Genomic DNA, 25,810 nt, shown 5'->3' with positions numbered 1-25,810 from the left:
GTCGACTCGTCGTGGTCCGGCGAAAGGCATTTGTTGCACACCGGATGGACGTCGATGTGTGGGTACTTCGCATTACATACCGGACACCTTTTGAATGGCGTCCTCGATTCCATCGTCGAAGTAGTTGATGGGCAGGTAAATGCGAACAAAGTCGGTGCTGAAAGTTAGTAAACTAACAGAGAGTATCGAAAACCGATCGATAAACAGTACCGACGCGAACTAAAGGCCTTGTGGCCTCGACAAAATTTTTTCCTAACTTGAGCTAAGATAGCACATCCGAACCCAATGGCGGAAAAAAACAATCTGAGGATGGAGAGGATGCCCATGCGCACTGTAGTCCAGGGGAGGAGTCACCTATCCAAGGATACTTCGAAGACTCTTCCAGGACAACAACGTGCAAACATCCGGACCCAACACTAGGCGGCGATCTATGCACAGATATGAATTCAGCAGCCCACATGCCTCGAACATGTATATCCAGGGTCGGACTGATTTGTTAGATCCCAAAGATCCGACAAACCATGACTATTCATAAGTTGGGTTAAGGCGCGGTATACTCTGGGTTTTCGACCTACATATTTAGCCTGGTTTTGTCTCCCAGGTTCGGAATCTAGAGAGATATTTAGGTCTCCACAAAAAATTATGGATTTTGGCCAGGAGGCAAGCTCGATTTCGAGAGTCTCAAATATATGCGGGTCATCTTCATTTGATCCATAAACCGAGCAAATAGTAATACCAGATATAAGTTCTATAATAGCCCACCTACCCAATGTCTCTGCTACCTTACGCTTTACAAGTCCCAATGATATTTTAGCTAGGATAGCTACCCCCCGAGTATTAGAGGTTTGACTTGTACAAGCTAAAATATTATATCCCCAAACCTTCAATAGTTCTCTTTTTTCCCAGGGTATGTGTGTCTCCTGTATGCAGATTATATCCATAGAATTTAATTTAATAATCTCAGCAAAGCGGACCCTTTTGGCCCTATTATTCAGGCCCGCTACATTCCAGGAGCAAATTGTTATCTTCCCCATTAAAGTCTCCTAGACAGCTCCAGAAACCCCTTTATCAATAGCCAGAAGCCCTTGTCAATCTTCCACATGTATCTTAATTCTTTTATTGCTTGTGTTTTACTTATCTTTATTAACTGTTTCACGGTATCAATAATATTTCCGGCAATGCTCTTTTTACTTTTTTTTCTTTTATGTTCCACCCCTCCCCTCTTCCCACCATCTCCCCCCTTCCCTCCCATCCCAATGACCCACCCTTCACCCCTTCTGAGGCATACAGACTCCAGCTAGAGTCGGAAAGTGATGAACGTGCTACGAATGACCGTTTGCTATTCGAGTGCTGAGCTCTAAATTTCGACTAAATGCTCTTCTTTTTTTTTTTTTCCTTTTCCCCTTTTCCTTCCTATCTTTGACATATATATGTTTTTTTTTGTTTCTTCTTTTCCTTCCCCCTCCCTCTCCTTCTCCCCTTCCTCTCCTCTTTTCCTCTCCTCTCAGAAGGAAAAAAAAACAAAACAAAAAGGCTAGAGTCGGGACATATAGTTCCCTTTAAGCCACTGAAAGAGGACACATTAGATACCGTAATAACAGAATTTAGGAGGGGGTGATTCTAATCTAGCCAGATAACCCATCTAGATACTCTTTAGCTTTTATCTCTGAGAGAAAAAATTTGGTTTGACCCCCCCAAATCACTTTAAGCAGAGCAGGGTTATTGAGGAAGGCCTGGGCTTTCTTATCCTGGAATGGCTTGATTAGTTGGCGTAGTGTGGCAAAAATCTGGTCGTACAAAATAAGAAATCTCATTCCTAGTTCTCTTTGATTCCGGTCTAGCCTTTTCAAAGACCGCCTGGCAGAGTAGAAAATTACCAAAATACACCAGGATGGCGCGAGGGAAACCCCCTACTTTTGCCGGATGTTTTATATTATAGGGAACGCGGTGAGCGAGTTGGATTTCCAAGGCCCAGTTCCACCCAGTTAATTCTGGCATAGAGTCTCGGAAGAGTTCCACCACATAAGAGCGTATATCTTCTCCCTCCGCCCCTTCGGGAACCCCAAGTACTCGTTGATTGTTCCTTCGCTGGCGGTTCTCAAATTCCTCGAACTTCCATTTGACATCCGCCAGCTGTGCCTCATGAGAGTCTACTCGTGTTTGATTTGATGCCAATTCTGACTCAGTAGAAACAATTCTAGATTCTATATCGGTGAGCCGATCCCCAAATGCACTGCATGTTTTAGTTAGTTTACGAACCACTCCTTGCACCTTACGCATGGTAGCTTGGGCCTTACGTCCATCTTGACGTGTCTCTTCACGGTGCATTGAAATGGCTTGAAGTATGGTATCTAAGGTTGGGGGAGTTGGGGTTAGTTGTTCTGGGTGTTCTGTTTGTATAGAGTTTAGTGTTTTCCGATGATCGGTAAATTGAGTTGTAGGGGTATAATCCCAGGCCAAGTCTTTTGCTCCATGTCTCTTTTTTTTTTTTAAGAGTGGTTTTTGTTTTGGAGCTAGGGTCATCTTCCTGATCACTATAACTCTCATCTGCAGTAGATAAAATATCTTCAGACCATTAATCTCTATATGAGAAAGAAAATAAGTCACTGGGATCTTTCTCTTCTTCATCAATCTCATTTGTTATACCTTGTGAGGCCTGTTGTATTTGGGAGATCTGCGGCAGCAGTGGGATGGGTGTAATATTAGCCCTTGCTGCTCTGCCAGTCAAGCCTGGGGATCCCCCTGAGTTATAATCATCCTCCCGAGGAGGAAATCGCCATTTGTAAAGTGCCCATCGAGTTAAGCAAGGTTTCATTAACATCAGCATCAGCATCAGTCCCTGCAACAGTTCCAACCAAAGGGGAGATTAAACTATGCATACCTTCAGTCGCCATCACCATTGATCCGATCGTTACATCCTGCTCTAACACTGGCGGCACTGGTAGCAAGTTATAGGCATCTTCAATTCCTTCCTCAACCCCCTCCTTATTCCACACCTCTGGGGCGTTCAATGTTTCTAGAACAGCTCCCGCGGAGCCGAGATCAGCATGCTCGGTCTCCTTATTGGAGTCGATGCCAGTCGTCGTAGTCTTGGCAGCCCTCTCAGTCTCCGCAGGTCCGATCCCACTCTTCCCCCGATAACCCGGAACTGTTCTCGCGGCCGCTCCCCGCAGCAGCAAGTCAGCAACTGTAGGACCGGCCGGATGTTTTCCCTGAGTGGTTCCGTGTCTTGTCTGGGAAAGCGGTTGAGCAGAAGAGCCGGGCGCCTCCACTGCAGCGTCTCCGGGCCCAGAACCAGCCGACTCGGGCCCCCCGCGCAGCGCCAATCTCGCTGCTCTAGCCTTAGCAGCGGCAGCGGTCACCTTCGGAGCCATCGGAGCCATTCCAGAGAGTACACCAGGTCCACCGCAGCCAGCGCCAGCCTTCGACGGCAAACACGGTTGATTCCGCTTTGCTTCCGCCGCAAGGTATGCACTCCACAGATACCTTAAAATGGCAAGCCCAATTAAAGTCCCTAGGGTATATAATTGTTTCCTGATAGGCTTTATCTCCTCGCCGCAAGACTCCAAGAGCATTTCTTTAAGGATTTAAGTATCTTTAGCACAGCATAATTAACATATCTTCTTTTCTAAGGAGCTCTTGTCATTCTCGTACGCACTGCAGTCTCACACGACCGCCATCTTGCCTCTGGTCTTCAGCGGCATTTGGTGAATACTCTGGGGGGGGGGGGGTTATTTGGTGAATACTCTAGGGGATGTGGTGACAATGAATGACAATACCTTGAAATGATAATGTTGCCCACTTACCACAAAACATAGATAGCAGCAATGAGCGGGACTGATAGGTATGTGGAAGGAGGTGTCCTTCAGATCAAGTGCAGTCATGAAGCCACCTTGATGCAGCAGCAGGATGACATCCTGTACAGTGACAAAGTGAAAATGTTATTAAGAAGACGTACTTGTTGAGGGGCCTGGGGTCTAGTATGGGCCTTAGGGATCCGTCTTTTTGGGGATTAGAAAATGGAATGTAAACCTTCTTGCCGTGATGTTGCGGTGGAACTGGTTCTGTTGCCCATTTGAAGATGACTGCCTGAACCTTCTCTTGAAGGAGGCGCTGGTGTGCCAGACTGAGGGTGTGTTTGAGGGGTGGTATGTTTGGTGGGGCTGAAGTGAGCTCCAGGCAGTAGCCGTGCTCTACGATGGAGAGAATCCATTGGTCAGGGTTAGTCTCTTATGTGAGAAGTTGGCCTGGCATATGCTGACCACTAGTTATAGTGGGCACCTTGCACCATTCCAAACAACCCTTATTGATGATAGGTTTAAAAACAACCTTTATTGAAAGCTATCCTAGTGGTAGCTATGGAGAGCAGCCTTCAGGCTAAGTCTTGAAGGAGTGTAAATCAGCTTGGTTTACCAGATTATAACCTCTTGAATTACTAAATTAAAGGAGATCCACACAAGGTATATACAAAATATATGTATTTATTTCTAAACACTCACTACTAATCTCTTTATGAGATTAGAGTCCAAGATAGAGGCCTCTGGGGTAACTATGCCCTGGGTACATAGTATACCATATACTAGGGACTTATAAGGGTACCTCAGAATCCAATATGGAGTGTACCGAAAGTACTGGTAATTAATTTAGAGAGGAAGCAGCTAGGCTGGGGTCCTGGTTAGCAGGGCCCCAGCCAGACTAAAGTAAAAAACACAGTGAAACATCAGCAAAAAGTGGGGTAACCATAAGAAGCAGATCCTACTCTCCTACATCTTACGAAAGAGGAAGAAACACCAACAAGTGATGTGTGATCCGGGCAGGTGAAGGGAGCCTCTGCTTGGAGGAGGCGGTTCCTTTAGCCAAGCCTTCTCAGCCCCCTACCCGTGGTGTTGTTGACTTTGGAAGCCCCTCTAGAATACCCTGTGAATACTGCTGGTGGTATGGTTGTTGCTTCTGAAAGAAGGGTAGAGGGTTTGGGAAGGTGACTTTACAGCCTTCCCTATACTTTGATCTCCGAAATGACCCCCTCAGGACAGATGTATTCTGGGCACCCATGGCCTTGGCTGTGGCTGTGTCTTTTTTAAGTTTCTCTAGCATCTGATCCACCTGCTATTCAAAAGATATGTTTACAGTCGAATGGCAGGTTTAACAGATGCTGCTGTTCCTCTGGATTAAAGCCAGAGACACGAAGCCAGACGTGATGTCTGACCAAAATACTGTGATGACGCCTCTGGCTGCGGTGTTGGAGGAGTCTACAGTGCAAGGGATAGTGGCATTATATATGGTCTTCCCCTCTCTTAAAAGCTCTTGCTCATGCAGTTTACACACCTTAATGATGTGTTTAAGGAGTTCCTCCATCTCATCACTACTGCGACCTGTTGTATCGCGAGAGCAGGCCACCCAACTTGGCAATCTTCCAATGTGTGGCTGATTGTACTGCCACCCTCTTGGCCACTGCATCTAGCTTTTTATTCTTGTCAGGAGGGGGAGCATAACCTATAATCTGCGCATTCCCATGCTGTGTGAACTATTAGCAAGTCTGGTGGTACGTGGACATGGATGTAGGGAGGAGCAGGGGGAGGGGGGTGGAGGGTGTGTGTGTGTGAGAGAGAGTGTGTGAGAGTGTGTGTGTGTGTGTACACACACACGCAATAACTTTTACCCTGTCTGGAACGGTCTTCCTGGACAACATGCATATCAACGTTATGCTATTCGCTTGCCCTATGTATAACCTTGTGGTAGTTAGTGGATTTATCGGGGAGTGAAGGCTTAGCAGGATACAGATACAGGTCCCTATCAGCTGAGAGATCAACATCATAGTTGTGCCACAGATCATCTCTGGGCTCCGGGTTCCAAGGAGCATCATAGTGGTCAGCTAGATGGAGTGGGTCACCATAAAAAGAAAGTGGTGACCTCTCCAGTGAGAATGAAGGTGGTGGTGCATGAGGAGTTGGAGTGGACATGCTGGGCGAGGTGGAGGTGAAGGAGAGGAATCTAGCGGAGTAGGAAGAGGTCGAGCAGGGACAGGACTCAAGCCCCTGTCCTTGTTTCTTATGCTTGGGAGGTGGAGGAGGCTCCAAAGTGATCTACTCCTTAAAAGTCAATTTTCTCTTCATGGTAAGAGTGTCCTGTGGCTTCCTTGGTAGCTTTGTGGAGATTCTGCCAGTCAATGAATGAATAAACAGCTACTTTCTGTGAGCATCTAATTCCTTCTGTAAGTGCTGAAGAAATAGCTGACCCAAATATTCTGAGTAGGTGGTCAATGGTGTTTTCAGCACCAAATGTGTCTTCAGTGTTGAGGGAGCCTTCGACGTGCTAAGTGTTTTCTGCACTGATATGAGCTTTGGTGCCAATGTCATCTTTGGTTCCATGCTGGCTTCTGTGCCGGAGCTGAGGGACCGGTCAGTCAGAAGGGAACAAAGGATTATGCAGGATCTTTGTGGCTGTAGGAAGGAGCAGTCAGCTCCAAAGCCTTTGGTCTATGCCAATCATGGCAGCAGTGTGGCTCATCAGGCTGCAGTTGAGACTCTGAGCTCAAAGCCCAGCCCCCTCTGGGGTGGTGCTCAGCCTGTCAACCTGTATAAGTCGATGCTATACGGTCATTGGCTATGTGTGGGTGCTGACCATACTCACGTTAAGTCTTCCGTGATTGTGCAGGCTTGGGTCTTGATGGTGTTCTCCCTTAGACTCAGAGGGTTAGCTCGCCTCTGAACTGGAGTGGGTTAGTTGGACCTCTAAGGGACTGGCTTCTTCCTCCACCTAGATGTTGTGTTCTTCAAAGATGTTAGGGGGTCTTGGGCATCCTGCCTCTGCATTCTTCAATGAGCCCACTTCCACTCGCGTCAGAACAGGTGGGTCTTCTTCGGCTGGAAGGTGAGGCAGGCCTGCCACGTGCTGTCATTGTGCTCCGGGGAGAAGCAGAGATTGCAGACTTGATGATGGTTCAACAAGGCTAACTTGGAATGGCACTGAAGCACTACTGAAAGGGCATCCATTCCATTACGGACCTGGCATTCTCATCAATGGGGCTCAACAGGCAATGAGTAGAAGGCCCCAGAAGGGGTCAGAGGCCCACGTGGTGAGGCACTGAAGGGAGGCTGGATTTCGGTGTCCACCGAGTGGTGATGAAAAAGGAAATCGGGACAGAAGAACTGATGTAGTGATATCTTCTGTTAGCACTGGAGTCAAATCGATCAAATGGGCCTGGCAGTAACCACCATTAAGCGCCAAACATAGAACCAGATTGGAACCTGACGGTAGGAAAAAAAAAAACTATCCAACAATAAAGTTGATACCCATGTGCATTACCATCTAAGGAAGGAGTCACTGTACCTCAGGACTCAAAAGGCTTCTTCAAAGAAAAACAATTAGTAAACATCCGAGCCTCACACTAGATGGCAGGAATATGCCGAGCATGTGTATCAACAGCCACACATGATACAAACAGATGTGTTCCCCTTTTGTTTTTGACTCACTCTTTAGGGAGCACAACTAGAGAGAAATAACAGCAACATTGCGAAAGAGGAATAAATGTGTGTCTCAGTGGCCATGGCAGGCTTCCTCAGCCTCCTCTGTATCTCTGTGAATCTCGCATCCTCTTCACAGGTAGAAGAAGTGCTGAAAGCAGAAATTAGGTACGGTAAGCTGTCTAAGAGAATATGGTCATCTTGGCTGTTAAGTGATTCTGGAAAAAAATGTACTGGAAACTGTTTCAGGAAAAACTTTCTACATGAACCAGCTGACTCTAATTTTTTTAAACAAACGGCACTACAGGAAACTGAATCCATCAAAGTGTGTATCCTTAATATCAAAACAATTCCCTGTGAAATGATCAAATAGATCCCTCATTTCTCTTCTATGGGAGTGAGGCAAGGGACTTCCTGGCAACCCTCTCTTCGATGTGTTTGTGGTGGAGAGAACTCCAGACACCCCCCTCACACACACAACTCCCACTTTGGTCCTCGCTTCTGCCCTTTTTCTATTTTCCGAGGTGGTTCCACTCGTACTATCCCATATATGTTTTATGGGATTTAAAAGTTTTAATATACCTTTACACCGACCAATACACTAGTACCTCTACTCCTACCTATACCTCTATCTAGGACCTACGCCCTAGAACCTTAGGTTATTCCTATACCCAAGTACTTCGATGCCTGTCAGTTAACACTCCCACAACAATAATGGCTTGTATCATGGATGACTAACACAGTCCATCTCACCCTCTCTCCTGTCCTTTATCAGCCCCTCCAGGATTATACAGAACTTCTATCCTGGTCGATTCCAGCTCAGGATGTAGGTTTGGTGGTTCAGTTGTCATCCAAGAACTCTATAAGTGATCTGCTGATTAAGTCACAGAGTAAGATTAATGCATACTACGTCCTCACTGACTTTCCTGGTTCTTCCTCAACACACTATCAAGCGCTGCAGCCCCAGACAGTTTCAGAGCACCACTCTAGTCATTCACATATGGTCCAAAAACAGTTCTAACTTAGACCTTACTGTAATAAAACACCCTTCTAAACAACCCCACCCGGGGTAGGATGCTACCGGTCCGATAACGTGCTGCAGCAACTTGTCAGGTGTATGAAACGCTAGATAAATGCAGTACCTTTACCCTAGTATCTCTAATCCTACCTATGCCACAGTTGATCTACCTTTGTTTATGCCCCAGTATCTCTATACTAACCTATAATCTAGCACCTCTATCTCTGCCTGTACCCTAGTACCTCAACTTCTAGCTATCCCTACTACCTCTTATCTGTTCTTAGACCAAAGTATCTTCACCCTTATGTTTACTACGGTACCTCCCCACTACATTATTCATGCCCTGTTTATTTTCTCATCAAATGTTCAACTGTGCCATTTTCTTATCTACAGTGACTATGTTTTTAAGAAATATTCTTCTAAATTATGTTTATCTACCTAAATAAAGTTTTGCCAGTCTACGGTTGTCAGGGTGTTCTCCTTTCTGTTTTCTTCTTAGAAAAGGGTTGCTCTTCTCATTTCCAAAAATATCAGGTTCGTCCACCGAGCTAGACCTAAGATAATATCACCAACTAGTCTTAGAGGGCCTCCCAGTCATAAGTCTAATAGTGCAGTTATTCTAAGGACAGGAAGAATACTGGGAAGAAAAAATCCATTAGGGCTAAAGTTAAAGACAGGGTGCTCACATTTTAGCAAAACAGGACAGTTCCGACATTTCAAAATGTGTTCAAATCTACCAAAAATGCAAAGAAACTCCTGAAAGATTCAAAGTCTTGCACTGCTGATGTGATTTTTGTCTTTATTTTTGGAACCGGTGTCCTGCAGCAGAAATGTTATGTTAATGGGGTTTTTTGGTGCATAGGCTTTGCTACTGAGATGGGGTTTGCCGCAATGGAGAGTAATACTTCAACTATAATGGGACCCTGAATTGATCTTAGTAAGGTGGTCCTTCCTCTATCTTCCTTATATGCGGGGATCAGAGTTCTATGGGCGGACCGCCTGCCCTAAGAATAAGCAACAACTCCATCTATCATTCTTGAACTGTAGAACCCGTTCAAGAAAGGTAGGATGAAAGGTTATGATAGATACACCCACCTGTTTCCCAACAGGCAAAGTGTGGATTGATAGAAAGGCTGGTGATACTGGTTCCCAAAATATGCGGGAAATAATCTGTTTTCTCCAACACTTTTTAACCTGTTTGCTATTATTGATCTAAGAAATAGAGGAACAACGATGTGAAAATGAATCCAGATAGGATGGATATTGTAGAAGAGGGGTAGGGTCTCTCCGCATTCCCACTGGGCCTGGAAGCATCTGGTTTAAAAGTTAGCAAGGTTACCAATTCTTGTTGAGAGGATGAAGGATTTATGAGTGTTTGGGTAACTGTTCAGATATAGGGGCTTCCCACAGTATGTATTCCTGAGTTTCTGATGAAGTACCAGCAACAGCTGCAAAATGTTGTAGCATTGCCTGAGAATGTAGCGCTTTTATATAAGGAATCTTAAAAAAGGCTCAAAAAAAGGCCAGTCCTTGAGGGCCCCCATCTGATTTGTGTTTCTGGTTTACACCAGAGACGAGGTCTGGTCAAAATCGAAGTAGCACAGGGAAGAAAAGATTTCACCCAATTCTCAACTACAGAACCTCTGATCTTGAGATGTCCAAGAACAGCAGCATTGTCCCACTGTGTCGAAAGGTCACACAAGATCCAGGCTCCGACACTGCTTTTTTACAGCGGTTATCCTGGATCGAAGATGGCAGAGAGTCCAGAGACAGGGGCACTACCTGCTTATGACCAAGAATACCATTTAAAATTCTACAGTTGGTCAGCAATAATTTGATGTAATGCTTAGAATCGATACATTATAATAGAAATGGCCCTGTAATTTGTGAAATCGAAGATGTCTGCTTGAAGCTATTTCAGTGGGGTGTTACCACTTCATTCTTCATTCTCATTGGATAATCACATCCTTGTTATAGGAGTTGTTGAGGACACTGTTTAAGCTGTTTTCAAATACTTGGCAGACTGAAATATTCTTAAAGCTATGTCTGAGTTTTAATGCTAATAAGCTATTTTATTGGCAAACGAGCATTTCTCATGGTATTGAGTGGAACCTTTTTGTGCTGGAACAGGAAATTCTGCTATCAGATGTGAAATCAGGTGGACTGAAAGACCAATACATATTTCAATAAAATCACCCAAAAAAAAACTAAATTACTTATTGTATCACTTACTAAACCGTTGTTCTGTGTATACAGTACAAGTATGAACCAAGCAACCACTTCTAGTACTTTAAAATCATGTTAAAAGAACTTACCGACTGTGTACCATCTGGAAAGTGATATTGAATCTCTATGGTTCCATGATGATGTCCAAATCCAGGGAGATGGTCTTTCAGTGGCCTGTGAGTCATTGTTCCTTCAGGCTGGTTCCCCTCAATATTCCCATATGTTGTTTTACAGATAGGGCATTCAGGTTTCATGGCCATAGCCTGATCCCAGCACATCTTGCAGAAGGAGTGATTGCACTTTGTGGTTATCTTCTCCTCGAAGTTGTCCATGCAGATGCAACATTTCTCCTCCTCGTCGTTTGTGCCATTTGCTTCTTCTTTCTTTGGCTGTGCTAATACACTTGAACTGGGCGGACCACTAGCTCCCACTGATCCCGGAGGTAGATGTGGAAACATTTTCTCTCCCAGTCTTTCTTCGATGTCCCGGACAGCCACCTCTACATGTTGTGGCAGGCCTATCAGAGCAAGACCCCCCCCTTCTGGAACAATGGAACGTACTCCTTGGTGACTAAATCGAACCTCATCATACAGCACTCTGACACGATCCCTGTGTCTGCCGTCCACTACCCTCACAATGCAACTGGTCGTAGCTTTCTGATACAGACTGACAAATGCCTGAAAGGCATTTCCAGAGTGGTCTTGTGTGGCACACAGATTCTTCATGAGGATCTTGACACTGCCTTTGTGTGACTGGATTTCTGGTTCTATTAGAACCTGGAAAATGCTATTAATGGTCTCCAGTTCCTTCCTAAAGAGGTTTTCCAGAATCTCCCAATGAAGCTTTGGGATATCCATCTCTTTCACCATTGTGGTCATTTTATTCTCAATTTTCAGGACGGCTTTTGGCCTTGCCTTTAACTTCACAAGGTCCAACAGCTCATCTTTCACCTGCGTTAGGTTGCTTTTCGGCCCAGTGATAGCATATTCTTCTTCCAGTTCCATTAATGTGTACAAAGGTTTATTCTTCTGGATTTGCCTGAAAGCATTTACCACATATTGTCTCTCGGACTCTGAAATAGAAAACTTAGTTTGTCCCAAATCTGTTATAAGTGGTTGGATGGAATTTGTGAGGGCGTCCAGTGCTTTTTCGACTTGAGCATAGCCTTGGCCCCCTTTTTCCTGAAGTTTGAGGACCACCTCTGATAGAATGTCCACCTGGTGGCGTTGCTGTATGGCAGAGATCTTGTCTGCGCAGACTTTGTTCAAGTATTCATAGTGGAACAAGGGGAGTCTCAGTATGTTTGTGTCTTGTTCCATGGCGCTATCCAGCTCTCTGTAGTGAGTATGCGTCATCGGTTCATTCTCGCTCAGTGTTTTCTGCTGTATTTCACTAGGTGTATGTTCACCCGGAACACTGTTCTGAAGGTCAATCACTCCTCGATAAAATTGTTCTACAGCTTCAAATGGGCCTTCGATTGTGATCTTTCTATCTATTGGAAAGCTACTCCTTAGGTCATTCAATCTGATCAAATCAAATACTGCTCCTTGCAGATTATCAGGAAGGACTTTGAGATCAAGCTGCAACCCTGTTAGCATTTCAATCTAAAGGAAGACAAAAAAAAAAGAAATAATAATGGCTTTGATTGTATTGGTCAGCGAATACATATTTGCGTCATATTAAAATGTACACAACATAGCACTAAACAGATGCAAAGCAATACAGCTATAAGCAATGGGCAATTCAGATTGATCAAAGTACAATAAAATAATTAGGCATGCAGTAGATGTTTAAAATCTATCTACAAAACACAAAAGTAGACCCCACTCTCAACTCTAATAAAAACGGAAATGTTACTACCCCTTTATCATTGGTTCGAACCTTGCTCTGTTGTAGAGTCGCCTGCTCTGTGTATACCTGCCATCTAGTGTTGAGTTCTGAATAGTGCACATAGTGGGCTTCTTGAAATCTTTGTTAGGTCGACCCTACCAGGCAGAGCAAATGCAGGGCTGCCCCGGGCCCCCTAAGGGGGCCCTCCTAAGAGGGCGCCCCCCCCCTTAGTGCCACAGGATGGCACACAAGTCAGCCTCTTAGTGTCTTGGGACCCACAAGGGTCCCCCATGCCCGTGTCACTTCCAGGCAGGAGGGGGCGGGGGGCGAGGTACTTATACCTCTCCCGCCCACTGGTCGCCCTCTTTTGATGCTCCCTTGACGCCGTCTCCCTCCCCACCGCTTACCCGGCGTACAGGCAGGAGGGGGGGGGTCTAACTTATTATTTTGTGTTGCAGGCGGAGTTACAGGGCGATCCAGAGGCTGTAAGGTACAGAAGGGTACCTTCTGCAGGAGCACAGTAAAGGTGCGAAAGCCAAATATCTCCAGGGAGGTCCTCGTGTTGGACCCTGGAGGAGCGGCGGCGCCCCGTTAGTCCTACGGGTGGTTGTGGACCTGAGCAACTGGGGGTTGCCTGCAACGCTCCGCCCCCTTAGCTGGGGGGCGTGAGTAAGGGGGTGGACTGGTGGTCCACAGGTGGGAGGGGCTATCCCCTCCCCCCAAATCTAACAAACACCGGTTGGCTAAGGCCACGGTGTAATTTGGCTCATCAGGCGGCGAGGGGCTGCCTGCCCTGGGATCACCCGTGAGATAACCCACCATGTTGGCCTATTTGTTATGCAAATAAACCTGCAGCAATTTTCTCCACTAAGAATGTGCTTTGTCTGATTATTTCTCCAGGTTATTGCTGTGGGAGGGATGGGGAGTGTTGTCGATATTGGCACTAAGACCTATTACAGGGAATTAAAACCCGCCCATTGCTTACCATTGGTTGGCTTTATTGTCACCCTCATTTGCTTGCTTCTTATTCAATGGCTTTGCTTGTCCATATTGTGTTTGTTCCTGAGCACAACCTCTTTACCATTCTTTTGTTTGGCTGACTTGTATCTTTCACTGCTCACTCCTAGGGAACTAGTTTTGTTCTTTTGGTCAAGTACTCCATTAAAGTACATGTATTTTCCATTAGTTTTCTCCCTCGTGGACGTGTGCTTCTATCCCCCCCCCCCATCCCAAAATATTCACCACACCTGCGCTTCGTTTTGCTGCCTCTCTTGTGTGCTTCTTCCCAACAACCTCTTCCTTACTCCGGCTCCATGCTTTCTCCCTCCTGTGCTTCTCCTCCTGGCTGCTGCTGCTATCCCTCATGTGCTGTTTTCCACCTCCACTGGCATTACTTGACACCTCTAGTGTTTATTTTACATGTATACTGTTTAGAGGCCATTGAGGCAGATTGTTGCGGGACCCTCCACATAGAAAAGGCGCTTTTGCACTCCTTCTCGGATCGATATATATGTCTAAAAAGAATAGGCACCTGTGACATTTCGTAGGTGTGCGCATGCATTGTGAAGCACGTACACGCCTAGATAAGGAAGTGCCCGCCAGTAGAAATTGCCTCATTGGGCCTTTTTTCCTCTTTTGTCTATGCCTTGGTAAAGCCAATAGGTCCCAAAGGTGCGACCTATTGGCTAAGCCAACGCTTGTTTTGTCTTTTGGTGTGACCCCAATGTCAACCTGATGCCCACAATGCATTAGGACACCCGCTCCACTCCACCTTGGATTACTTTTTTCACCATCTGCATCCTTCGCTCAGCCATACGTGCTGCACTGAAACCAATCTATATCCGAGGTACTCACTACGTTTTTCCACTTTCCTCCACCCGATATACATCTCAACAACAAACACTGTATATTGAGAGCTTGTGGGGAAAAATGCATTATGTGGCACATACAGTGACCTCCCCTTTTGTGTCATTTTTTACTTGTATTGGCTGAGAAGACATTTTTACACCCCTCACGATATTGTTAGGGGACGTGAAACTGAAGAACCTCAAAAACATATGGTCTTGGCTAAGAACATTAGGTATCTGTTATAATAAGGAATCACTTGAAGTGTTCAGCAGTCAGTGGGGCAGGAAGCCATTCGGTGGGTTTTTGGTGCTGGCATCTAAGCACTTAGGACCTGATTCACGAAAAGTAGTGGGAAACGTACTCTCTGAGTTTGCCTTCTATGTTTGGAGTAATTTTTCAGCTACCAGGATATTCACAAAGGATTCCAAAACGCCTCATGGGAATCCAAAGCAGCTACAAATTCCCATAAGTCGTCATGGAATTCGTTATGAATTTCATGTCATGTACAAGCTTTACCGTTTACGCATGTGTAAATGCACATGATGCACCTCCTTACATGACAACGAAACACAAATGTTCATTTGCATTATTTTGTTTTTACCCTGCTGAAAATCCTCTTTCCCTGTCGTCCTACTAGTTGCGGAGGAGAATCCTCCGAAACTAGTAGGACGACAGGGAAAGAGGATTTCTCTGATTCCTCATTCCTCATTTTGCTGTTGGAACGCGTATTTATTCACATTCTTGACAGGAGTAAATTTATAAGCATAATTTGGTGGGAAACTTCCAAAAGAGGATTGTAAATATCCCAAAACTTGTTGTTAACCTACATATTCCTACCCAGAAGTGCCGAGTATTCTCATGTTAAATGTAACCATACTGGTGCAATTTTACATGCGAGTAGAACACTTTGAGTTGAAAATCAATTTTTAATACTAAATGTGTGTTTACACTCATAAATCTAAACCTCTCAGCACACACGTTTGACACACGTGCAAACGGCTTTGTGAATCAAGCCCCAAGCTAGTTATCATTCACTTCGGCTGCAGTCACTGGGTCTTACCCTATTGGCTGCAACCACTGTATCACAGTATTCCACTGGGTCTTACCCTATTTGCTGCAACAGCTGTATCACAGTATTGATAACTGATTTTGGCTTATAAAATAGGTTTGAAGGTTCTGGGCTTTAATGCAGATCACCGATTTGCAGCTCTGACCATGAGTTAGCAGTCACTTGTAAAGCTATTGGAACTAAGTAGTAGAAAATCTTTATTTCGGTTATGAAACCATAAAAGACAGTATTTCATGTCAACGATTAAAAAAAGATTTTGGCAGGAATATTTAAAAGAATAAAATATATTGATAAAAGAAAAAGATCTTTCGCAATTTGTCAATGACCACAGATAAAAAAATACATTTCATTAAGGTTTTAAAAATTGCAGACGAGCCCACCACATTGCAGCAAGAAATCGTGAGGTAGCAAATACTATATGCATGCTCGTGTCATGTTTTAAAAGCCTAAACATATCTATGCAATGGATAGCATCTAGATTCTTACATAATTTCTGTAATTCTCTTCTTCTGATCTTAGAGTAGCCTTGGCAAACAAAAAAAACATGCAGTTCTGTTTCCTCCGCTAGACCACAGGCAGGGCAGGCCATGGGAACATCCTTAGACCATTTATTAACAACTGAATGCAGGGGGAGACAACCGTGACGAAACTGCAAATAGAGTTTCCTGGCAATGGTTGGACGTATAAAATCCAAGCACGGCTCTAGTTGGTAAATGGCTTTTATATCCAGGAACTGGCGAGTTACAGAGCCAATCTTGGGGTCCTCTGAGATGTTATCAAATTTCGCCTTCCAGTACATGGTGGATAAATATGTTCGCGTGACCCTGGTGTGGGCATTTATAGGACTTGCCCATAGCTCGGGACAGCCTATCTCATTTAAGCTTTTCTTGATATGCATAAGCCAAGGAAGCTTCCCTGCCCCAGGTAGGCTGAGTACCTCTTGCAATTCGGCTCTGTACTCCGCCAGCTCGATTGTTGCCCACAGACGTCGCCAATACAGTAGCGGACGCCTTGCAATTTCTTGTGCGATAGGTCTCACCACCAGATCCATAAACAAGGGCAACAGAGGGGAGGTTCGCGGAAGCCCTGTCAATTGCCTAGGTTTGAAGGTTCTGGGCTTTAATGCAGATCACTGATTTGCAGCTCTGACCATGAGTTAGCAGTCACTTGTAAAGCTATTGGAACTAAGGATTTTCCCTTCGGTTCTGGCCTTTCCAGTAGATACCAACACATTATCGTATTCAACCATAGAAGGTTTAACAGACAACAGTACTTAAAACTCACCTTGGGTTTACGATCCAGACTTTGGATCCCTGAGACACCGGACCATCCTTGGTTCTGCCAATCCTGAACTGCAGAGGTTGCGGATGAGGGCCAGCTGTGACTTAGCTGGCTTGGAGCTGCAGACTCGGTGGCTCTAGAGGGTCCCTGGGATCCCTGGCTCGCTGACATTAGAACATCTTGGAGTCCTTGGACTTGACTGTCTTGAGTCTTTTGTATTGGGTCATCAGCTCTTGCACCTTGAAGATCATTTTCTCTTTTGAAAGCAGGTTCATATTGTGTTCCATCAATTTCCAAGGTGATGTTTTTTACACATGTGGCGTCTAGTGAACAAAATGAAAAAATTATCATAAACAGAGAATCAGGAAAGAGAGGGTTATGGGGTTCATGGAGGTCTGATGAATAAGGATGAGTCGATAAAGTATACATTTGGCTTGATAAGTTGGGCGCCTGATTAAGCCTGGTGTACCGGCTAAAACGCTCAGTGATTAAAACACTTGCCATTGACGTAATCTGTAGGTTGATCATTTATATTATAGGTTTGCATGGATAAATTGAGAACTTTGGGGAGGGGAATGGCAGGATAAAAGTGAATGAGTTGTGAGATTTAGTGGGGTTAATAGTGTTTATGACTGGATGGCATGCAAAGGGTGGACAGCTGTTCAGTTCAGTTGGGTGAGTATGATGCTAAATCAAGGATATAGTTTGTATAAATGGTATGCACTGGGTGTTGCAGGACCCAGTGGATGGGTTGTGGGGGTCTAATGGAAAATGTTGTGGTTGACTGGAGGATAATGGTCTTATAAGGTTGAATTATGGGATTGGTAGAATTCAAATACTATGTACATGGGGTGTAGGGTACAACTTGGGGCATCATGTAAATGACTTTTGATGCCAGACAAAAGTTGTGGTGCTTGGCTGGAGGGTTGTGGGACTGTGAATGAGCTATGGGGTCGGATGTTAAGTTGTGTGACTGAGTGTAGGATTGTTAGCTGGATGCTTGTTAGGTGGGATGTAGAGATGTGGCGCTGGAAGTAGAATGATGGCATTATGTGAATGAGTTCTGGGGCATGATAGAAAGCTGCAAGGACGGCTTTAGGGGCTGTGGTGTCATGTGGATGAGTTGTGAATCAGAAAGGAGTGGAGTGGGGACGGAGGTAATCCGAAGGTGCTTTGTACTTGAGCTGTGGGATCAGATGAATAGCTGTTGGGTTGGATGGAAGATGATGGTTCTTTGAATTCGAGCTAGAGGGTCAGCTGGAGAACTCTGCGTATGGTAGGATTCTGGTGCTGTTTGCACGCGTGCAGTGATGATTGGTAGCAGATGGTGTTTTGTGGATGAGGCTGATGTCGATTGGTAATTTCATAAAGTATTGTATAAGGTTGAATGAAGTGGACGCTTATGTTGTATTGTGCTCGAGCTGCATGTGGAACGCCGAAAGGTCGCGTTGGTGATGGATTAAAGGCGCGCGACAGATTTAAGGCTGATTAGTTGAGATCTGGTCTCAGTGGAAGATTGTGGAGCTGCAAAGAGGAGATGAAGAAATGATAGAAGTCTTACAGTACTCTTGGTATCAGAGGGTATATTATCATCTTTACCTTTGCTGCAGGTAAACTCCAACTGCAGGCAGCCCGACTCCACCCCCTTCGATACCACATCTACCTCTCCTAGCTGGAGCATGTTGCCGAGAGCTCCAATATGCTTTTTCAGTTTATTTTTAGTACTATCTGTAGCTGTGAGACCTCGAACCACGAGACGGTGGAACTTGCAGCATGGCGACTGGGGCGTACTCTGGTCGGTATCCATGTCCTGGAGGTGGAGACAAGAGAACAGGAACCAGATATACACCTTCATCTCAGCATCATCTCGCTCATCTGCAAGTTACCTTTGCACTGTTGCTCTCTCTTGGCCAAGGTTGATTCCACTAACACACATTTCCATTATGTTTTTATTACTTTAATATAAAATTCAAATATGTATTATTAAAGTTATTGTTTTTATACTTTGAGACCACTGCAGTACTGCCTAGCAGTATGAATACCCTTTATTGTGTACCGCGCAATTATACACCCACAGCAGCACTGCATATCGAAGTGAGGACATTCTATTGTACACTGCACCGTAGGCCAACCACTGCATGGAGGAGTGAAGAGCCCCTAGTGTGCACCATACAGTCACCTCATCACTGCAGCACTGCATTACACTGTAAGGACCCTCAAGCTGTACAACATGCAGACACCCAATCACGCAAGCACTACATGATCGAGTGGGGACCCTCTTATGTACGCCGCATAACTTCCGAACCAGTGCGGCACTGCATGGGAGACCAGTCAGCTGACCATTCCAGCACAGTATGGAGCAGTGGTTCCTTACTGCTGGGCAGACACTGCTCTATCCTTTTCCCATATGAATAAGAAGAGGGAGTTTTGCTGTAGGATTATTCCTTTTAATGAGAGCTTAGAATATACAGAGAACAAGGGGGGCTAGAAGGACGCCCATCACTCCACTGATGTGAACTGATCAGGAAGGTATGATAGTGACTTCTGGTTGCAGCTTACTATAGTGATGTCAACAAACTTGATCTACCAAAATATTGCATCTAGTACATCACCAAGGTATACATAGGCAGGTATAGATTACCATTCTTAACTCATCATCTGCTTACCTTGAATATCCAGTGGTAGTTGAAAGAAATACACCAGTTTTATTATGCGATATATCGCATGCAATATAGTGATCCCATAACCCCCCCCCCCCCCAAACAGGAGGTTAGTGCTTCTACCTCTTCTCTTCAGTCCTTGTGTTGCCTCCTAATGAAGAGAAATCCTTGTGCATGGCGCATTCCCTTATCTAGTCATGGACCCATTAACACTCTGGAAACACGGGTCCTTGATCTGTTGTAGTTAACTAACAAGCTAAAATGATTGCAGGGTGATGGGTCATAGTCTGTATTCACATTGTTTGGAGGATTGAAATCTAATAGATACACACAATATGTTTAGAAGTTATCCAAAGTCAGATGTGCGTGCTGGTTTGACTTGAATAAAAAGTCTGTAAGGTTGTTGTGACAATGGATTTACTATTTCTCCCATAAGGGTACCTTCTTTTTTTTTTAACTCTTTTTATTGAACACAGCTCTGTCTAAGTCACATAATCACAATATCGAGTTTACATAATCAAATATTGTCATTCTTGTCATCAATGCAGCCAAATTTGCAGGTCTCTGCTCTAACCCCTAGTGAGCATCAGAAATTCTCTCATCTGAAGCTCGACCCCCCCCCCCCTCCCCCCCCCATTACCTCAGTACCCATGGTACTTCTGCCAAGTACCCCAAATTTTATACCATTTGTGTGGGCATCCTCTGGCTTTATATATCACCCTCTCTACATTGGAGCACCAATCCAAGTCAGTTTCCCATTCTGTCAAGTCCAGTGCATAACGTGCGCCCCACTTTCTTGCTATGTTTCGTTTTGCTACCATCACAGCCACTCTTAGCCAAATGGTTGTATATTGCGGCCATTTTTCTTCCCCTGTTACATTACAATAGCAGCCAGCGTGGCTCTGTTGGGATTCTCATCCCCATAACCTCTGACATGACACTTGTCACCTCCTTCCAGTATTCATTGATATATATGTACAGGGGTATCTTTTTTTAATTAATAAACACTCGAATAGCTCTGCCTGTTTGAGGTACACAAGAGCACATTTTTATTAGATATACTTTACATTTCACAAATTGATCCTATAAAGTAAACAGGAGGCACATTCTTCTGTTTTTCCTTTTTAAAAGCCCATTACACGTTATCACAAAAACACATTAAGCTAAAGAAGCCCCCTTTGAAAAAGAAAACAAAGAAATCAGGAAATGGTGCCCACAGCACAGTCACTGCCTTTTAATGTGAATCTGTTTCTCACCCTCTAGGACAACCGGTGCTGCAGTGATGGCCGCACTGGTGCAGTTACCTGCTGCTGCTGGTAGTGGGGCTATATGCAAGTACATCAATACCCCCACGTCCCAAGCGTGACTATGGCCCTCGTTATGAGTTAAGTGCTACATTTAGATACCGATGCAAACACGTGTTTACACTAGGATCAGAATTACGAGTTGCAAAAAGCTATCATACCCGCAGAGTTCTTCCTTGATAAATTCTGGCAGGTCAGAAAGACCCGGGAAAAAGGCACAATATTTTGCATTCTGTGCGTTAAAAAATAAAATAAAAAACACGATCCCGCATATTATGATTAATTTTACTTTTAAAAACTCATACTTTGGGGGGCGTGGCTTGGCTGCGAGGCGGAATGGCTGCCTGAAACCGCAGCTCCGCCGATCGAGCGAATTAATCCGGTGAATATCCGTCGAAATTGTGCCTAGTCTCGGTCCTCTCGCCCCCGCTTGAACCCCCTGGTGTGGGGGCCCGGCCGGAGAGGATCCCTGCCGCGGCGTGAGCGGCGGCGGCGACTATCGGCCTGCCGAGCGGAGCACCGGAGGCGGGGCCTACGACCTTCCTAGAAGCCGGGGACTGGCGTGGGACTGGTGCCCGGAGCGGCGCGGTGCTGCTCGCGGGCGTGAGGCTGCTCTTCCCAGGCCTGATCACTGACTTTGCCCCCTCGGGGGACGCTGGGACTCGAAGGCGGTTCGCCCTGGACTGGATCCGCCGCTGGCGGAGCTGGAGCTGGAGATCGGGGCACTCTGGGTCCCCGTGCTCGGAAGCCATTACGGAGGTCGTGGCGCGAGCGCCTGGCCTGTTGACCAGAGAGAGGCCCTGTGGGAGACCGCAAGCTGGGCGCGAACTGCTAATCCGCCCGGCAGGGTAACCCGTGCTGTGATCGTGGGTCGCTTCTGCTCCCCTTTGACTATTGGGTCCGCACTGTGCCCTGGGATCAGGGACGAAGATCGATCGCCGCGCCTGGATCGGCGACGACGCGGGGGCCTGCGAGGGGGCACCCGGTAGCGTAGGTCTGCGGCTGTGAGACGGTGAGGAGTGCCTACTGCTGGGGCCCTAGGAACGAGAGATAGCGGGCCGGCACCCCCCGGAGTCCGGGGCCTGTGCCTGTGGTGGCGCTTGGGCCTTGCTGACACTGACTGCGACGCCATTTTGCCGGGCTGGAGCGATGCTGACGCTGTGAGGTGCTGCTGCGAAGCCCTGACCTGGGAGCCCCGCAGTGAGGAGGTCGCGCTGGGGGCAGCCGGCGGATGGTGATCTGTGCCGCAACTGATCAGACGAAGCGTGCTACCCCGTGGAAGGACATACTCCGCGGCGCGGGCCTGCGGTTGGATTACGACTTGGGGACAGCGTAGGCCCCGTTCCACAGTTGGCGCTGCGAGGTAACAATGGGCAAGCCTGATACCCGCCAACCGCGCCTGACATTTGACAAATCCAAGCAAAAAGCGCCGGATCCGAACACTCGAGACCCCGATGCGGTGCAGGATGCCCAGGGCGGCTCTCAAGACGTGGACATTAAATCAATGTTTCTGGACCTAAAAACAAGCCTGCAGGGAATAGATGGCAAGATGGACGCGCTAGCGGCGCGCATGGATGGCATTACGACGCGAATGGACAAGCAGGAGGGCAGAGTGGAAGGGCTGGAGGCTCGTGTTGCGGAGACGGAGGAGAGCCAGACGGCGCTGGCCACGCAAATGAAGGGCATGGAAAAAGTCTTGGCACTCATACAGCAAAAGAACGAGGATTTGGAGGCTCGCTCAAGGCGTAACAACGTCCGCATCACAGGGGTGGCGGAGTCGACCGACATCACCAGCATGGAGCAGTATGTCGAGCAGATGATGAAGGACTTGTTTGGGTCCGGCCTTTCGCAGATGTTCCTTGTTGAAAGGGCGCATAGGACACTGGGACCTAGACCTAAGCCGGGAGCGCCATCCAGACCCATTATTGCACGCATCCTAAATTACAGGGATCGGGACACGATACTGCGAATGGCACGCGACATGAAGGACGTACAATACAAGGGAAACAACATCGCGCTGTACCCGGACTTCACGCTACAGGTACAGATGGCCCGCAGGGAATTCATGCCGGCGAAGAAAATTTTTCAACAAACGGGCACGAAATACTCTTTGATCTACCCTGCCAAGCTCCGGGTGCATGGCCCCGGGAAACCTTCATTCTTCGTGGATGCGAAGGCAGCCATGCAGTACGCGAAGCAGTTAGCCAGAGACCAAAAGAATCGCCCGCCTGCGGAGGGACCAGACCTTCCGGACAGGCTAAGTGATGTGGAATGAGTGTGTCCGCAGGGGTTTTTTTTCTGGTGTTTCCCTATGACCTGCCTGTATGGGCTCGACCGGACACTGGTGTCTGCTGTGGGCATTGGGGAATTCCTCCAGATGGCTGGGCTGCTATTAATCTGACCTCTTGATTCTGGGGGTGGGGGTCCTCGAGCTGGCACAACCCACTGGCGCTCGATCGCCCTGTCAAAAGTACAGGGTTAGTAGGTGGCCAACTTGCGCGCCTCAGGGGATGATTCCCATTTACGGGCTGCTATCGATGGCCTTAGCGACTGTTTGTGGGGTGGGGTGGGGTGGGTAATTGGGGGGGCAGTTGCACAACCTGATTGGGGGGTTGGAGCGGGTGGGGTTTCTGGTTTTGGGAGTTGGGAGGATGTTCGGGGTAGTTGGGGGGTTTGTGGCGACGACCGAGAAGAAGCACATCGCTGTGATTTATCTTTTACTGTACAGTACACACTGCAATGTTTTCCATCATGGTGCACGCTGTCCCGCGCTCCTTTTTGTGCCAGACTACTAGCCGTGCGACAGGTGTTTGACCCTAGTGTCTGTAGGTGGGGCGAGAGTGGCGAGCTGAGCGATCATGGCCTGCGGTTGGCTTCTGATCTTCTGAGGTACCTGGCGCAGTGCAGAGAGTGAGGTGCCTGACTTGGAATGTGCGCGGTATGAATGACGGCCGCAAGGCCCGGCTAGTGCAGGCCTACCTACTTAGGAAAGACATAGACATCTGCCTCCTGCAGGAAACCCATCTAACTGCTACCGCGACACAGCTCCTCAGGCGGCATCGTTGGGCAGAGCCAGTGCATGCGGCATACTCCAATTACTCCAGAGGGGTGGCGATCTTAATAAAGAGAGGGCTCCCATGGACCACCCATGAGACGATTAGGGATGCAGATGGTAGATATATCATATTGGTGGGGGCGCTGCATGGTATGAGGGTGGTGCTGGTGAATGTATACGGCCCCAATGATGACAACCCTGACTTTTATGAAGAACTATGGCATAAGGTGCAGACCCGGGGGCCGGCGGCAGTGTTGTGGGGGGGGGACTACAACGTTGTGCTCTCTGACACGATGGATAGGCAGGGCGCGGCCAGGGACCATCATCCTAGAGCGGCGGAAACGCTCGGTGATATTATACAAGATGCGGGGCTTGTGGATTCCTGGAGGGTGCTGCACCCCGGAGATCGGGCGGGTACGTGCATCACTGCGCATAGGGCTGCTTGGTCCCGGCTGGACTACTGGCTGTTGTCCAGGGACCTGCACACCTCGGTATTGGAGGTGGAGCACCTACCGAGGTCACTCTCTGATCACGCCCCGGTGTTGTTGTCACTGGCTACCCCCTCCAAATATGCTACGCCCTTTAGCTGGCGGTTCCCCTCCCGAGCGCTGCGCGACCAGGTATTCCAGCAAGGTCTCCGCGAGAAGCTCGAGGAGTACTTTGAGCTTAATGAGGGGTCCGTAGAGTCCCCGGGAATACTGTGGGAGGCCTGCAAGGTGGTCACCAGGGGGTACTGCATGTCACTAAAATCGGGAGTTTTGAGAACCATACGGCGCACGCTTGAGTCCTTGGAGGCGGAACTTGCGCGGCTTGAGTCCACGTTACTCGCGGCGCCCTCTGATGGCGCGAGGGCTATGTTCCGATCGACACTGACTAAATATCAGGAGGAAGCTGACCGTGAGGTCGCGTACCTATCTAAAGACTGTCAAGCCAGACGGTATGGAGAGGGTGACCGCGCGGGCCGCACGCTGGCGAACCTGCTGCGGGCACCGCGTGGGGCGGATCATATCCTGGAATTACGGAGGGAGAATGGCGAGGTGGTGCGGGAGCCACCGGATATACTTGCTACTATGACAGACTTTTACACAGAATTATATACCTCCAAGGTGGATCCGGACGACACTGCTCTCCGCGAGTACTTGGACACTATAGCGCTTGCGTGGTTCAATGATAGAGCCAGACAATACATGGATCTCCCATTTACGCCGGATGACATAAGGGCAGTGATCGCTGGCTTACCCCTCTGTAAGGCACCGGGCCCTGACGGGCTTACGGCGGCCTTCTATAAGGAATATGCTGACATCCTGGTCCCGCGCTTACACAGAGTGTTTGAGGAGGCGGTAGAAACGGGGATCCTTCCCCAGTCAATGCGTGAGGCGCTGATCATCACGCTGCTGAAGCCAGGAAAGGACCCCGCTAGCCCGGATTCCTACCGCCCACTTTCCCTGATAAACCTTGACGCTAAAATATATGCGAAACTGCTCTCTGACCGCCTCAAATTCATGCTGCCACAGATAGCGCTGTCGGATCAGTCGGGCTTTGTCATGGGGAGGTCCACCTCTCAGAACTTGAGGGTGCTCTTTGGGCTCCTACACTACCTGGACCCCAGGGTGCAGGCGACGGCGGCGTTGCTGGACGCGACCAAAGCGTTTGACTCCCTGGAGTGGAAATTCTTGCGGACATTGTTTACTCGAATGGGCTTTAGCCTGCCCTTTGCTAGGCGTATCGGTGTTCTATATAATGGCCCGACGGCAAGGGTGCGGGTGAATGGTCAAACGTCTGCGCCCCTACGCATAACCAGAGGGACTCGGCAGGGCTGCCCGCTTTCGCCGTTGCTTTTTGCCATCGCCACGGAGCCCCTGGCGGCTCGGTTGAGGCAGCACCACACCCAGCGCAGCATAGGCTTCACGTCCCGTGGCCTATTAATCTCGCTGTACGCTGATGATCTTACCATATATATGATGAACCCGGCAGAGAATTTTGATCCGCTGATGAGAGAGGTGATACGCTATAGCGGCCTAACCGGCATAAATATTAACTGGTCGAAGTCAGTGAT

At 47.4% G+C, this 25,810-nt stretch overlaps 1 protein-coding gene across 1 annotated transcript in view; it reads right to left on the bottom strand.

Annotated features, from left to right (window-relative positions):
- Positions 1-25,810, bottom strand: part of LOC146832872 (E3 ubiquitin-protein ligase DTX3L-like) — a 218,381-nt gene that overhangs the window by 103,692 nt on the left and 88,879 nt on the right. The window contains exons 3-5 of the mRNA XM_085600296.1: positions 18,335-18,545; positions 16,739-17,058; positions 10,797-12,311 (exon numbers count right to left, since the gene is read on the bottom strand). Of these exons, the coding sequence (XP_085456422.1) occupies positions 10,797-12,311; positions 16,739-17,058; positions 18,335-18,545 (2,046 nt within the window). The remainder of the gene's footprint in view (positions 1-10,796; positions 12,312-16,738; positions 17,059-18,334; positions 18,546-25,810) is intronic.

This window comes from Triturus cristatus, chromosome 4_2 (assembly GCF_964204655.1).
Source record: "Triturus cristatus chromosome 4_2, aTriCri1.1, whole genome shotgun sequence".
In the NCBI taxonomy this organism is placed as follows: domain Eukaryota; kingdom Metazoa; phylum Chordata; class Amphibia; order Caudata; family Salamandridae; genus Triturus; species Triturus cristatus.
Note: the sequence above shows the minus strand (reverse complement) of the source record. Positions and strands in the feature narration are given on the sequence as shown.